Raw genomic sequence first — 17,078 nt, forward strand, 5'->3', positions numbered from 1 at the left:
TAAAAGGGAACTGGATAAATTCATGGTGGCTAAGTCCATAAATGGCTATTAGCCAGAAAAGGTAAAGAATGGTGTCCCTAGCCTCTGTTCACCAGAGGAGGGAGATGGATGGCAGGAGAGAGATCACTTGATCATTGCCTGTTAGGTTCACTCCCTCTTGGGCACCTGGCATTGGCCACTGTTGGTAGAGAGATACTGGGCTAGATGAACCTTTGGTCTGACCCGGTAAGGCCGTTCTTATGTTCTACAATGATAGTGGTCAAAAACACAAACTTTACTAGCACAGGTAAAGTGCATGCAAATGAAACTGCATGGTTAATTTCATCTGCCTTAAAAATTCATGTCTATTGAACCTTTATTGTTAAATAAATTAAGCGAACTTTACAAGATCTTATAGTTCTAACTCATCTCTCCCTAACATGTTTTTCCCTCTCGCATCACAACTCAAACTGCAAGCTCTTTGGGGCAAGGGACATTATCTTACGTGGCCAAATAAATGTGGTTAAAGTTACATGAGACAATGATTTGACGTCCAGGAAATGGAAGACTTACAGACATTGGACAGGTGAGGGCTGGGCAGGTTTCCAGACATGCCGCAATCCCGGCCCACCACAGCTATTAATTTAACGCTGGGGGCTCTCCTGAGCAGAAACCGCTACCTGTACCAAACTGTTTGGTAGTTAGGTAGCAAGGGCAAAGTGTACACTAGGGCAAGCCTAAGACAGGACATGCTTGTCACAGAAGCAGAACTGGAATTTAAGTCCACAGAGATTGGAAGGCTAGTACACAAGCACATCACATTATAAGCTCTAGCTGGAGAGCAGAGTTCCATGCAAGGCTGCTACGAATGCACGAGCTAGAGAATGATTATAGCATAGCACAACAAGAGCAGTGAGCGATACCTCAAAACACAAATGAAACACTACTGCAATAGTAATGTTCAGAAAAGCCATACTAAAACACACTTACGAATCAGAACCATCCGAATCCGATTCATCACTACTGTGCCCTTCCGCCTTCCATCTCTTAAACCTGTCAATAAGTTCTGTCAGATAAGAAGTCTTCTTGGCATTTTTCAGAATGAATTTGTGTTTCAGGAGTTCCTTTGCAGTCGGGCGCTATAAAAAACACAAAGATATTTATGTTTATCCTACATAAAGTTGCTGTGATTTTAAATGCTATTGAAAAACCATCTCTTCCTTGGCCCAGTCCAGAATCAAACATCCATACAGTAACAGGAGCTTTTAAGAAGCCAACACAACCTACATTTATAATCCTCTAAGAATATGATCACCCCATACAGCAGTGACAGAATTGATCAATTAGTGATTTCTGTATTAGATAACAGACACCTAGACAAAGCTGACTGATTATACTTCTCCAAATCAGTGAGGTTTGTAACCAACTTAAATATAATATTTAAGTTAAGTCTTGTTGGGATATCATTCAAGTTTGGCCCGTGCTTCCTTCTCTCCAGAGATAATGCATTATACTGTTTCTTTCTGTGCTTTAAGAAGCTGTCTCTGGAGCCCATCATCACTTCTGTTTAGTCACTTTGACACCTTTAGATGGGGAGGAGGAGTAAGGTTTAGGTAGGGACAAGGTACTCCATTCCCTCTTGCAATAGAGAAGCATACAAAGTCACAGACTTTCACGTTACACCCATCACCTATACAGTATATTTCACAGACAAAGATCTTTGCAAGCATTAAGACAGACACAGATGAGAAATATACTCACAAATGTTGGGTCCTTATTCAGACACGCATCAATAAACTCTTTAAAAGGTTTGCTGAATTCTCCTAATAGAGTTGGAGGATTGTTTTTTGGAATAAGAAACAGAACTCTCATCGGATGCATGTCGGAGTTGGGTGGCTCTCCTTTGGCTAGTTCAATAGCAGTGATTCCCAAAGACCAAACATCAGCCTGGGGGAATGAAATAAAGAGTTTTATTTTCACTGACTGCAAAGCCGAAGCCAAAGCCACAGGTTATTTGAATTCTAAACTAGAGCCAAACAGAGCTCCTGACAGCGCAATAATTACATACATCATTTTAAACATGCTTACTGTACACATTTTTTACACAGTTAATACAGCATAAAGGTGATGAATATAAAAAACACAAGGGTCAGGAAATTTATGCTGAAAGTGGTAAAGTTTCCAAAAAATCCTAACTGACCGAGGAGCTTAAGTCGATTTAGATGATTTTGAAAGAAGTTACTCAGCATCACTCTCCCTTCCACAGTGCAAGTGACATATCTTTGAGCACCAGAGACATACACTTAGATGCATTCTGTGTGTGCTTTTGAAGAAAAATAGTATTTCTGAGAACCTTTAATTTAAAAATTGTTTGGTTTTAAGGAGGATAACTTTGTATTCTTAACGTTAGCTTTTGAAGAAAGCCTGGAAACTCTCCAGGCTTTGTTAAAGGCCCAGAAGGGTACTGGGGCTGCAGAGGCGCAGCCCAAGGTTAGGCAGAGGCAGCAGGTCCAAACCCCCTTTGCCAGTGATGAGTGGCATTTACACTGCAGTCTGTCCCAGTGAACGGGGGCTAGATCAAGACTGGGCAGCAGCCATAGTCTGAGGTGAGGTGGGGATAGGGGGCTCCCTGGGGAGGGGAGACCCAGATTTGTGGGGGGTTCTGCCAGGAGGAAGACCCTCAGCCTAAGAGGGGCACCAGGATCCAGGAGGGACTCGGACTCAGCGACATGCAGGACATCGGCCTACAGAGGGCGCTCCAGAGGCTGGAAACGCTAATTCCCTGGGTGACCACTAAGAGGCGCCGCAGGGGTGAGTCCTGCTNTTCACTGACTGCAAAGCCGAAGCCAAAGCCACAGGTTATTTGAATTCTAAACTAGAGCCAAACAGAGCTCCTGACAGCGCAATAATTACATACATCATTTTAAACATGCTTACTGTACACATTTTTTACACAGTTAATACAGCATAAAGGTGATGAATATAAAAAACACAAGGGTCAGGAAATTTATGCTGAAAGTGGTAAAGTTTCCAAAAAATCCTAACTGACCGAGGAGCTTAAGTCGATTTAGATGATTTTGAAAGAAGTTACTCAGCATCACTCTCCCTTCCACAGTGCAAGTGACATATCTTTGAGCACCAGAGACATACACTTAGATGCATTCTGTGTGTGCTTTTGAAGAAAAATAGTATTTCTGAGAACCTTTAATTTAAAAATTGTTTGGTTTTAAGGAGGATAACTTTGTATTCTTAACGTTAGCTTTTGAAGAAAGCCTGGAAACTCTCCAGGCTTTGTTAAAGGCCCAGAAGGGTACTGGGGCTGCAGAGGCGCAGCCCAAGGTTAGGCAGAGGCAGCAGGTCCAAACCCCCTTTGCCAGTGATGAGTGGCATTTACACTGCAGTCTGTCCCAGTGAACGGGGGCTAGATCAAGACTGGGCAGCAGCCATAGTCTGAGGTGAGGTGGGGATAGGGGGCTCCCTGGGGAGGGGAGACCCAGATTTGTGGGGGGTTCTGCCAGGAGGAAGACCCTCAGCCTAAGAGGGGCACCAGGATCCAGGAGGGACTCGGACTCAGCGACATGCAGGACATCGGCCTACAGAGGGCGCTCCAGAGGCTGGAAACGCTAATTCCCTGGGTGACCACTAAGAGGCGCCGCAGGGGTGAGTCCTGCACCATGACAGGCTCCTGTACTGATCAACAATATTTAGCATGTTTTACATATTAAGCCTCCAAGTATAATATAAAAGGGATATTCTGATTACTTGATTATTAGGGAATCCTCAAGTGTTCTAGTGTTTCAAAGACAAAAAGTCAACATGTTATTTCTAAGGTAACAAAGCCTTTTAAAAAAAGAGGAGTTAGTGTGTTTATTACAAGTTATAAGATCATATCACAATAATCATCTTCTGGGTGAAGTGTAAACAGAATCACCTGCAAAGTTATAAAGTGTCTTTCACTAAAATAATCACGCTTGAAGAAACTAAAGAAAGAGGATGTATGGCAGATTATCCTGGAAAGCCAAGGCCATACGTTACTTGTGCTAAGAGTGAGACAAAGAGGATGTGGAATCATGGGAGAGATGGAAAGGAGGACTGAAACAAACAAACAAACAAACGAGGACACCAACAGCATGCCATGGGGGGAGAGTAGCTCTTAAACAGGCTCGGCTGCTTTTGCTCATTGTGTATGTACAGGGTGTGCCCATCCCAGATAGCAAATCGACAAACACAGGAATAGTGCAACTGCACACATTCAGTAGAGAAGTTATAACTTCAGCCATCCCATTTACTATAACAGGGTTACATATTTTCTGTCTCTCTATAGCCTCCCTTTAATTCTGCTGCTATATTATTATATATATAGCAAATCTGAATGTAAAACTAGTTTGACACATTTCAACAACAGATAATTAACAAGGGGCCCAGCGGTAATTTTGAGACGCGGGAACTGTAAAATAATCTACTTGGAGAGCAGATTTATTTCATTATATCATCTGTCATTTTGAGGGGTTACTTCAATCTAACAGCCAAAGCATTAGTCTGGTAACCAAAATGAAACCCTCTGATGGAAGCACTGAAATTTTCCTAGGAAAAGAATTGTAGTCCATGACCGTTCTCTTGCATTCTCGATTCAATGCAATTCAATTGCATATTTATGCCTCTTGTTAGTCAAACAGGAGAAGTTAAGGAGACAAAGAAAACCAAAACCATCCTCCTTGCCACTCTTGTCCAGATGTATTTCTATTAAGTCTCAATGTCTTTGGAAAGAGTCTCCATCAGAATGCAGATGTACTCAGTATAACTATCCATAATTCCTAGGAGTTTTTGGTAGACTCCCATTAAAAGTGAATTTGTATCTTCATATCTCAGGGAAAATAGCAGAATCCATAATAAGAATCTTCATATATAAATGTTAATATTTCAGAGGTTGTCAGCTTTCTCACTCTTCGTATTTTTTTTTTTTTTTTTTAAAGCCTGTGTCTCAACACAGCAGGGATTCCAATACCAGCAGTCAGTCAGCACTAGCTATATCATCATGGGCTATACCAAAGTGTACTTCTCTACTTCCATCCATGGACACCATCATTCAAAATAGGTCCCGCTGGCTGAGTGCACTCCCCCACCCCAACTGCCAGTCGTCACTGCGAGCAGAGGCAGGAGTATTCTCACCACTCTTTTTGGCTCCGTTATCACCCGAGCTCATTTCCAGCGCCTGTTGTCACACCTCAGACCAACTGCCGACATGTGAGAATTAAACTTTCCCCGTGCTAATAAGCATAATCCAACTGCCAACAGCTACATGAAAGGCAGTGGGATCACGACTATATCAATGTAGTTAGGAGCAACTACCCTACTGCGATTGAAGTTACTTTTTCATATGCAGTCACTATACTAAAACATTTGGCATCACATGTCCTAAGGCAGTGGTTTTCAACCTATGGCCTGCGGACCCCTGGGAGTCCGCAGACTATGTCTAAGAGGTCTGTGAAAGGTTGTCATTACCATAGAACAGTGACCCCTAGGGGTCCACAGACTATGTCTAAGATTTCCAAAGGAGTCCTGCACCTCCATTCAAAATTTTTTAGGGATCTGCAAATGAAAAAAGGCTGAAAACCACTGTCCTAAGGAGACCTTTTAAAAAACTTTAAATTAAAAAATGTTTATAAAAGTACTTTAGGTTTCAGCTTACATATTACTTCCCAGGCACAGCGATATAGACCACAGAACCATAGATAATAGAGGCAGAAGAGCTCTATGAGGTCATCTAGTCATACACATCGATATAGACTTGCACTCTGGAAATTCCTGCAATACCTTTAGAAGCTAACAGAGCAGTAAATTCTCAGTCACCATTTTTCACTCTGCTCCTTTTGAAAAGCAGGTTCCCACTGGTCATTTTTTAATCTTTGAAAGTTTCCCTTTTGATTGCAATAGCAAAAATAGAGCATGGAATGGAAACAAAAACATCTGTTACCTTGACAGTATCCTGGGGGGATTTGCTCCAAAGAAGTTAATCTAAAAATGACAATTTCCAATTCACTTGGTGGCTTGTCATGAGCCCTACAGAACTCTCACACTTTTGCAGAGGTAGGACCGTGCTGTCTTCATTTATGCAGTATACAGTTTCCATGTGGTTTCTCTGACAATTTTATATAAGTTATTCACTGGCAAATTTTCCATACCCTCGTACATCTATCACTCAAACTACAACAAACGTGAATTCAACGCAAACACGGGGGTGGGCAAACTACAGCCTAGAGGCCACATCCAGCCTTTCAGACATTTTAATCTGGCCCTCGAGCTCCCACAGGGGAGCAGGGTCCGGGGTCTGCCCCACTTCTCATATGCCATGGCTCTGCATGGCTCTCGGAAACAGAGGTATGTCCCCGCTCCGGTTCCTATGCATAGGGGTAGCCAGGGGGCTTCACACGTTGCCCCCAACCCAAGTGCCACTCCCGCAGCTCCCATTGGCTGGGAACTGCAGCCAATGGGAGCTGCAGGGACAGTGCCTGTGCACGGGGCAGCGTACAGAGCTGCCTGGCCGTGCTTCCGCGTAGGAGCCAGAGGGGGGGACATGCCATTGCTTCTGGGAGCTACTTGAGGTAACCGCTGTCTGGAGCCCACACTCCTGACTCCCTCCCATGCACCAACTCCCTGCCCTGATCCCCCCTTCCCACCCTCTGGAACCCCTCCAGTCCCAGAACCCAGAGCCCCCTCCTACACCCCACCCCCCAATCCCTCATTCCCAGCCCCACCTCAGAGCCCACACCCGCAGCTGGAGCCCCCACCCTTCCCACACATCCTAACCTGCAGCCCCCTCCTGCACCCTGAACTCCTCATTTCTGGACCCACTCCAGAGCCCACACCCCCTCCCACATCCCAACCTCCAATTTTGCGAGCATTCATGGCCCACCATACAATTTCCATACTCAGATGTGGCCCTCAGGCCAAAAAGTTTGTCCACCCCTCGCTTACACAAACACCTACTTGTCATTATTGTGTGGAAATAAAATGAAAAAATCAGTCACATGATTATTACAGTTCTATAGTAAAATATAAAATGAATAAACTATTTGTAATGTACATACAATTCAAAAATCTCTGTAGCTTCAAGTGTACTTTACCAAGACTGATCTAGCCAAAAAGGAGAAGTAAAGCTAATTCCTTCTGAAGCTGCAGTGATAAGAGAACTATTTCTATAGTAATACTTACTTTTGAGTCATAAGCCGACTGCTGTATAACTTCAGGGGCCATCCAAAATGGTGTGCCTACAAAGGTATTCCTCTTAATTTGTGTATCCGTCAGCTGCCCAGCAACTCCAAAATCAGCAAGTTTAACATCTCCTTGCTCTGACAACAAGACGTTGGCAGCTGGAGGGTGGAGGGAAGTGAAAAGAGGTGAAGTAAAATGTAGTTTATCACACTGCTGCTATTACTTTCAAAGAAATTAAGTTAATGTTTAAAATTTTATGCACCTTTTATATCCCTGTGAATTTTCTTCTCCGAGTGTAGGTAGTCTAGACCTTTCAAGATCTCCTTTAGCATAGTAGCAATCTGGAATTCATCAAATGGACCAGCCCGTAGCTTTAGAGGGAAACATTACAATTAAAACAATACTCCCTATCTTATCCTTAATCCCTGCCTTGTCATGTAGCTACAGTACATTTGACACATCAACTTTTTTGCTATAAAAAGTTTCTTTAACAGAATGCACAAAATGAAAAGATTTACCATATGTGTGGCTTAAAAATACAGGGTCACAGCTACTGCAGGAGTGGATCCTGGCCGTTTTAGTAATGCTCACAGTAATAATCTATATAACTTAAGGAATGTTTCAATGGTAAAAGGGTAAACAGTATACAAGACTCTCCCCACCCAGCCATGTACTACATTGAAAACTGGAGTTCACTGCAAAAGTTCCTGGTTTCTGCAGCACTTATAAACTAGAAATTCTGCACCTCCATCAAAGAAACTAAGGTTTTATTTTTTAAAATTCACTTAAACATGAAAAGCTAATACAAATAGTACACTCTTTGCATTATTTATTTTGATATCAATTCCATTAATTTCATTGTCCCAATGTTTAATTTGTTGCAGATTTTTTTTACATCACCATATTGTAGAAAAGGCTGTAGAGAGTAAGTGAAGATTTTGCCACCTGGGAAAGTGAGGGTTGTTTCATGATTTCTGCAGATTCCACAAACAATGCATCCATTTCCAACTGGATCACTCTTTTGAAAGATTTCTCAAACCACCACAATGGCTAAAAAGTTGGGGGATTTTTTTTGTTTGTTTGTTTGTTTTTGAGTTAATAAAGAGCTTAGTTCCAGAGCTCCTGACAATTGTTCACTGACACTTTCACTATGTTTTTTGTTCTAGTTGAGCTATTACCTCAGAATTCCATAAAAAAGTCATAGAGACAACTTGTAAAAAAGTTAAGCACACACACACTTTATAATGAACATATGAAAAAAAAATCTATTGGACTACAGAATTGGTCCTCAAATTCCAGAACCTAAGAAGCAGAAGCACTGTGGCTCTATTATCATACAGGAAAGGGCAGGTCTTCTCAAGTTTGCAGCTGAGGTACGGCTCTACTGGGGAAACCACACATTACCACACAGAGGGTTGTGCTCTTCTAGCACCTCCTAAGCTGCTTCTTTCATGAATGCTACATCTATCTTAAGAAAAAGGCACTTTGTATGTTTAAATTTAAACTGTTGAAAATAGAAAACCCAACCCAGCTTTACCATTTAATATTAACTGTACTGTGTGCACACAAGTTTCCCAAGACCCACTCCAAAAGAAACATTTTATGTACTGAAGTGTAATAAATATTCTGCTTTGAAAAAAGGAAGCAAGGATAAATTTTTTCCCAATAAAACCAATTTTTTAAAAAAATGATATGGTAAGTTAAGGAAACTTTACGCCATTTCTCAGCAGTGAAATAACAAACCTTAATGCAAACTCATTGAGTAGGAAAAGTTGTTTAGCAAACCAGTGCACATATTCACACTTTTAGGAATGTCATACAGCAGGACTAAAACAACATTAACTACCTCCAGAGTCCAAACTTCAGAAGAAGATATACAAATGCACAACGGAATAAACACAAAACCTGACTGCTGGCGTAAAGAACGAGAGTGGATATGAACCCAAAGATGAGCACGAACAGCCAACATCTAAATAATCTTTAGTTAAAGACACATTTTTCTTCACTAGAACATCACTCTGGAACTGAGATGACGGATTACTTTTTCCAACAGGGACCAGACTTTTCAAGTATTATTATGTTCCTCTGCTTAATAAGAAAAATAGTTTAAGTGCTACTTTAAGAAGCCAACAAGCTGCACTAAATTATACTTACAAGATCTAAAGCTGATCCTCCACCCAGGTATTCCATTATTATCCATAACTTTGTGCCCTAGAAATAAAGAAATATGGTGAGAGACTAGGCACGTAAAATGGTTTGAACGTTGTAAAGAATAATTGTACTATTAACACAGTATACCTAAATAACAGACCCCTTCCCAAATGCAACAGTCCAGTAACTATAAAGTTCTTCTTCATTATATTTGGCAAGAGACACTAACAGGCAGCAGCATTTCCTCCAAGAATGCTCAGGCTACCAAAGACAATTAATTTGATTTCTATTTCTAGAGCACAATAATAACTTTTCATATTTTATATCTACGGTGCTATTAGTTGAAAAAATGTGGTTTATTAAAACAGGAAAATACTTTTAAAAATCTTTTTCAGCACCACCAGAATTAAGCTAAAATATCCACTTCTTTTCAGTTCGAGGTTTTTGCACCAAAAATTAGTAACATGACAATACAAAGGCCACACACTTTTCAGCACACACTTGAATGAAATGTATTGACATATATCACTTGAGTCAAAAACCACATACTGAATTGTAAGAAATTACAAAGGTCGAGTATTTTTGCTACTCTGACATGGTTACTGTCATTCAAACTAGATTCAGTGTGTTTTTGTACACATTCAGTCAGTACACTATACTAAAAATCCCTTTTGAGAGCTACATTGTGCATGACTCTCAAAAACCCCTTCCATAGAAGCTGAGAGATTGAACATGCCCTTGGAGATACTTGTAAACAGCAACAAGAAGTGGATGTAGCTGCCAGATGCAGGTACACCAAGAAGCCACAGACTAAACTGTCACTTCAGATGGATCCGGTCATCTATAAAGCAAATCAGAAACTCAGTCTTCTGTGCTCCAATGTAAGTGCTCAGGTTTGGCAACAAATGAGATATCTTAGTCCTCAGCAGCTAAGAATTATTGGTGCCATTTGAAATAGGCTCACTGGAAACAATTTTCTTGTGCATTACTCGGCTATTGCTGCAAGGCTCATGTGCACTCTGCTGTAGAAAAGAGCCTTCAACCAGACAGAACACCAGTAGCTAAACAATGTACCTAAACTCTTTGAAGAAGAGATCGTCTCTCCTACACGTTTATATGGTGCCTAGCACATCTGAGACATTCCCACAGTGAAGTCATTCTGGCACTTGGAAAGTGGCTCTACTACTGTAATGCAAAGCAGTCCTACATAATGTGGTACAGGAGAAGACGAATCCTGGACCTTAGACCAAAGTAAATAATTGTTGTCTACATACATTTCAAGATAAAAGTCCATTCAGAGGTCAGATATAACAATATTAAGATGCACCTTTCATTTGTGCATTCTTGAGAACTTGCTTCTCAGCCACCGAGCAGACCTCACTAGCACCAGTTGTAGGCCCATTTCATCCTCAACTCCCAGTTCATAAATTTAAGTGAAAGCCTAGAAATTCTTGGCGTTTAATCTGTTGAGATGTCCATGTATTACAGTACCAGATCCCGCAATACTGAGTAGTCACTCTGAAGTTCCATGTACAGGAAGTCAGAAGTTCTTAAGACAATCATTTGTGGATGCTGAGGTAGCTCTTAGTCTGTAGTTTCAGAAGATGGTTGGTTCATACAGAGCAAGAATCTGATGTCAGATCTACTAATATACAATTGCAAACACATTTTATTCCATTTTTTCCTACACTTCCCTGAAAAAAGGCTCAAGCGTTAAGACATGAGCAAATTCTTTGGGCTGCAGTTCTTGTAAATATTGGGATGGTGAAGAAAGATACCCACTACACTGCGATTAAAAAAGCCATACCATTATAAGAAAAAAACAAAAGTAAGTCAATTTATGGTATTACAGTATGCTGTGTAAATCTCAAGCAATTCATTTACTAGCACTAGCCCAACACAGTTCCAGCTTATGATATCATTACTTTCAAAAGCCTTTCTCTGCCCTATGTTGGCTTTTCCCTTACTCCATTTCCTGAAAATTAATAAAAATCTAAAGGAAACCCAACAAGCAAATAAAGGTGCAGTTTTTGAATGCATCATGTCTAGTTACTGAACAGGGTACATTTTGTTAAGACTTACTGAATTTAACCACCTCTTCCAGCATTTATGGGTCTATTCCAATATTATGAGATCAGCAGGGAAGGGCTCGCTAATTTTAGCACTATTCATAAAGCCCAACTTTGTAAGTTGGGAAAAAACTTGTAACGAACTCAAATTTCAGGCAAACACTGTGGTCTCACAGATATGTTTGGATGGATTTTACTGTTAGTTGAAAACACTGAATAGCGAAAATGAATAAGTGCTGTGTTTTTAAAATAATGTCTCAGAGAAATTGCTACTATACAGTATACCTGAGCATGTTTAATTTTCACCAAGGCATGCGATAATCCTTCTTTCCAGCTATTTTAGGCCAAGAAAATATATAAATATAGAAAGCACATGCATATGCACATGCTGTGGGGCAAGAGGCACGTCCTTGTATGTTCTTGGACTGCACCTAGGACAATGAGGCCTCAACTGTGACTGGAGTCTCTGGGTGCTCCTACAAGTGTAAATACCACTACTACAAATTAAACCAGTACTAATGGCAGATAACTTAGAGGTGGTCTTAATCTCGAATAAAAATGAGTCAGTGTTGGCCATGATAGGAACTACAGAATCAAACATTTGATTTCTAGCTTCCAACATGAGGGTTGGTGGGGAGGAGAAACACCATCAAGCAAGTATTTTATAATCACCTAGCTCCAGAGAAGATTTATATCTACAGGGGTCAGACTGAAAATAAGTGGAGGCACTGACCCTAGCTTCATCTCTGCTTGTATTGCTAAGAACATGTAGCTCTTATAGGACTATTATCCCTCTTTCTTGCAGGCTTTGATTAGAAGTGATAGTTTATAACTTTGACATTTGAAAGATCAGGCTTCAGGAAAAGCCTCACTGAGATGACAGACACCTCTCAGCTGTCTATTTTTCAGCTGTCTTCCTCCCAGGCAGCCTTCACTTCATTGCATTACACTGTCTACTTTGGAAGGTTCTTGCTACAATCATAAGTGCCTGAATCTCTCTCTCTTTTTTTTTTTTTTTAAACAACACAATAAAAGCTTAGATCTGCAGACACCAGGGTAAAGTACTGGTTCCCAGACAAATCCAACCCCTGTAATCTGGTCTACACCATCCTATAAAGGGCTTAAATTACATTACACATTTAAAACTTATTATATGTAAAAACTTTGTTAATACAGCTGGGAGGCTGCACAATTAAGCATTAATAGATCAGAAAGTGAGAAAGTTGTTATGGAAGTGCACAACTTTTACTCTGCTTCTTCATTACAATGCAGTACTTGAGTAAATGATCTTAAGTCATCCTAGATACATTAGGGACACACTAATGATCTCACTCATCACAGTTATAGACTAGTTCAAACTTTCAAAGGACAACGAGAGCACCACTAAAAGTTTAATAAAAACAACTAGGATTTCAAATTGTTACAGTTAACTCAATAGCAACTAGAAGTTTTTCCTCCATGTTTAAAGAAAATTAATGAGTAACCATTCAGATGAAGACAACTGTTTCTACTTCAAAAATTTTGGGTTGTTTAAGGGTCTGCTCCTTTGCCACAATGTCTAGAAACTGGATTCAATTTCACCTTGAGTCACTCAGGAAGCAGATCTTATTTTGTACTCAGTTTTAAAGACTAAAATGTCTAATAGTTAGGCAAGTTTAAAAACAAGACAAGACATAGTCATCTGTCCATACTTTCAGTTTGCTATGCAAGCTGTAGACCATGTGCAGCCTGTTCACTCAGTATAAGAGGAGCTTATAGAAAGAGCGTACATAGCCCAGCAAAAGTTTAAAATATAGTAAGTCAAATCGTATAAATACAGACACCTGTTTTTGTTTCAGTTTCTGCTCTGCAGCAGGAAGAGTCTGGAAAAACGAAATTGCAGCTAGCAAGATAAAACCAGCAGCGCAGTCAAAGGCTGGGCCACTCCCTTCCTGCCAGTCACAAGTCTGGTTCTGCCTCCCAAGCTGCGGAAAAAACTTATTGTAAAGGATCCAGTGCAGAAGAGAAGATGTCTGTTTCGAAAACCTTAAAATCTAAGTACATGGAGGATGAGAGGCGAGAAGGATTTAAAAAAAAAAATCCCCAATAGTTAGGTTTATTATAAAGCAACCAAACAAGGCTGCAGGACAGAGGTAAATTCTGTGTTCTCTGAGAAAAAGGGAACTCATCTGCAGTTAGTTCTCTCACCATTAATCCCAGTCGCCCAGACTCATTTCCCCTTTTTCTATAGGAATGGAAGTGACAGCTAGCCCATGAAGTGTGAGGGCCCTTGCTTATGTCATTTGCAACATTTTTCGAATAGCATCTAGGGACCAAGACTTGGTTTTTATTACTGAACTAAGCTGAACCAGTTAAAGTGTGAATTAAGCCAGTTTAAATGAATCTACATTAGGAGTGTTCACTGAAGTTTTTAAAACACTTCCATTTCATTGGGGTAAGCTTTTTAATATAGACAAACCCCAACATACAAAGGACTTCTAATGTTAGCAGTTTAGGAAGGAAAAACACATTTAAAAATAGAAACCAGTTTAGATTACCATCTATTTCCTAGGCATGACTTGAAGAAAGGTGGATTGGCTACAAAGACCCTACCCTCCACAGTTCTACAGGACACCCACGTATTCAGAACCTTCACCAGTCAGAGACTGGATACCTATGGCATTATTCTCTTTATTAGGGAACTCAAATAATGGTCAATTTAGTCTTTTTTCCTCCATTTAGAAGAAAACAGCAAGTGGGAGGGTAAGGAGAATTCAGTCTTTTTGTTTAATAAGAAAAAGAATATAGTGCTAAAACTTAAGATCCAAAATATAACTTCTGTTTCCAGGATTATTTCTGCTGATCTCTAAATACAAAATGAATACAATTTTCATCAACATAGATTCTTGTGATAACACTATTTCAATGCTTTGGGTGAAATCCTTGCCTCACTGGCTTCCATGGTACCAGTATATCACCCTTGTTGCAACAAGAGGTGTTAAAACATATTTACTTTGCTTTAAGGTTTGTTTAGACCTTTACATACAGAATCCCTTTTAGTTTACAATCACAAGCATTTTATTATGTCTCATAGTTCCCCGGCATAGCTATCTAAAGCATTAGAAAAGCACAACCTCACTAAAGTTTTTCTGGCCCAACAGCCATTTTCTGAATAAGACAACGATCTGTGGCAGATACCAAGTAATTTAAAAAGATCAGTATGAAAGTTCCATTTCCTTCTAAAAACGCCTAAAATTATTAAAACTAAAAAGTAGCAAAAATGTTTAATCCATTTGGCAACACTGTGCCCACTCTATGCCACTGCTTCCTTGGCTAGTCAGTAACTTTCTTTCTCCCGCTAAAAAGATCCCTGTAATTAGTAGTTGGGGACTAACAAAACCCTTAATTTTTTTTTTCTAAACCATGACATAATTTAAGGGGTCCTAGCAGAGTTTTTCTTCTGAAATGTGTTAATTTTAAATAAAAATTGTATTGACAGAGTCCCTTTAACGTCTCTCTCACACATCTATAGATGTATTTACTCATCTGACTGCAGGGAGCAGTCAGATCATGAAGCCACTGATCATGCTATTCAAGCTGGATGAGGAAAATCTTTGTTGACCCCATTCTTAAAGGAATTTCTCAAGAAGGAGCTAGACATTAACCAAACTACAAAAAACCCTCCAGACAATATAGAGAAGTTTATTTTTTCCTGAAGAGAATTTAGGAAGTCTGAAAAGCAGCTATTATGCTAGGATTAATCTTTAAAGATTTCAGAATTTACTGAGTCATTATAGTAATGGAAAACTGAAGGCACTCATGCTGGAAAGGAAAATATTGCTGCAATAGTAGTTCTGTATTTGCCAGCAATTTCTGGAATAAAAATATTAAGCTAATTCCAGCCAAAAGTTTACAACTGCTAGAGCATTGAGGGAAGATCCCCCCTTTATACTACTGTGTGAAAAGAGGAAGATACTAACATGGGAAAGACTTGAGTAACAATGTTTAGGACAAGTTTGAGTTAGACCCTTCAAGGCTACTTCAACAGTTATGGGTGTGTTGACGTTTAAAAAAAAAAAAATCTCATGAAGTATCAATCATAGTTAGCTTTCCCAGATCTGGGGTATGTTTTTTCCGTAATAACTACTTTTTTAAAAGAATAGCATTAGTACAAAAATATACATCTTTCCAAACTCAAGGTATATTCACGGCTTACAAAACTAACTTTATTTTTTAAGTAAATTATTTCTATGTTTAGAGTTTGTGAAAACTATGGACCGTGGAGAAATCTGACACAGGACTCAAAAGTAGAGTATTTTCACCAGCACACTTATCTTTATCTGTTTGCTCTTCAGGGCAAACATCTGGCCTTCTGGGTGCCTAAAACTCAGAAGACTAAGTATGGCAGATTCACGGCTGGATGACACTCAAGACATAGGTAAGCTTGGGGAAATAAGGAACTGGGGGTAGACTGCTATACCAGTACCCATAAAATTGCTCTAATGGGGGCTTATCTGGCTGGATTCACAGCCATTTGGGGAAAAACCTGCTGCTGCTAAGACAATAGAGCATGAGGAGGCAAGCTTGGAAGCTTATTGCCATATGCCAGTAACTACACCCTTTAAGAACAAGGCAGCTGAAGACAACCATCACTGACGTCGTGTATCCACTTCTGATGGGGGAAACAAGCCCACGGAATAGGGAACAGACAAGGAAACAATAAAGCCTCCATGGTTTTATCTTTGGGTCAAACCGAGCATCAGCTCCTTGGCGTACACGATTTTTAAAAGCCATAGGCATTTGGTAGGTAAATTAGATTAGGATGTTTTGGCAATTTAAACCAAAAGAAATAACCGGAACACTACATAAGAACTAGTTCTCCAAGTAACCTGCTCCTATATTAACGTTCTTAAAGAGACAGAGCTCATACAATAATGCAACATCTCGAAGAAACCGGTTACTGTCTTTGGAACAATCTGAATTTCAGTAATACCCTAAACATAGAGTCCGAGTTAACCTGCTGGCTTTACTAAAAAGAGCACTCCTCTAGAATGCTGCCAATGGCTTCAGTCTTAAAAATGACCTTGGTAACATTAAAAACAAACAATCACATTTCTGTCTAAAAATTTTGTACATTTATAGGTCACTAAGTAATGTTCAGTAAAACTAAAAACTAAGCAAAAGAGAGATTTCTCTAACTTTCCTCTAGTTTGTTTATTTTGTGCATTTGACAGCACTTTGTGTATAGACAGTTCTGCTGTTTTGCTAATGGTCACTTCCTGTCTCATGCACTAGCTGAAAACAGCACCCAAACACTACTCATGTACACACACTTTCTAAAACCTTGGCTAGTATTTACCTGTAACAGCAGAGCTTCTGGAGTATCAAAATTTTGCCTATGAGGACATCTTTTCTTCTCGAGCACCAGACCAAATAAACAAGTGGCTTGGGGACAGAAGGAACACAACTGAGAGAGCCCCTACAGGGTCATGGAACTTAAGACCCCTACATGGGGCAAAGAATCCCAGAGGCCAAGTGCAACAGTAGGAGCAGGAGAGATCCTCTGCCCAGCTTCCTTCACAGGAGCCAGAATCCTGGCCTGGGTGAGATAGTAGAGATCTTCTGTCTCAAAGCCAACTCCTGCAGCAAGAGCAGCCAGGTAGAGAGACAAGTATTGGAGGTATGGGG

The 17,078-nt window shown here is 40.1% G+C and overlaps 1 protein-coding gene across 1 annotated transcript in view; it reads right to left on the bottom strand.

Annotated features, from left to right (window-relative positions):
• The window catches only part of STK26 (serine/threonine kinase 26), a 23,984-nt gene that overhangs the window by 6,338 nt on the left and 568 nt on the right, over positions 1–17,078 (bottom strand). The window contains exons 2-6 of the mRNA XM_032776436.2: positions 9,346–9,402; positions 7,454–7,562; positions 7,192–7,349; positions 1,741–1,926; positions 970–1,118 (exon numbers count right to left, since the gene is read on the bottom strand). Coding sequence (XP_032632327.2) covers positions 970–1,118; positions 1,741–1,926; positions 7,192–7,349; positions 7,454–7,562; positions 9,346–9,381 — 638 coding nt within the window. The 5' untranslated portion in view covers positions 9,382–9,402. The remainder of the gene's footprint in view (positions 1–969; positions 1,119–1,740; positions 1,927–7,191; positions 7,350–7,453; positions 7,563–9,345; positions 9,403–17,078) is intronic.

This window comes from Chelonoidis abingdonii, chromosome 8 (assembly GCF_003597395.2).
Source record: "Chelonoidis abingdonii isolate Lonesome George chromosome 8, CheloAbing_2.0, whole genome shotgun sequence".
NCBI classification, from domain to species: Eukaryota; Metazoa; Chordata; order Testudines; family Testudinidae; genus Chelonoidis; species Chelonoidis abingdonii.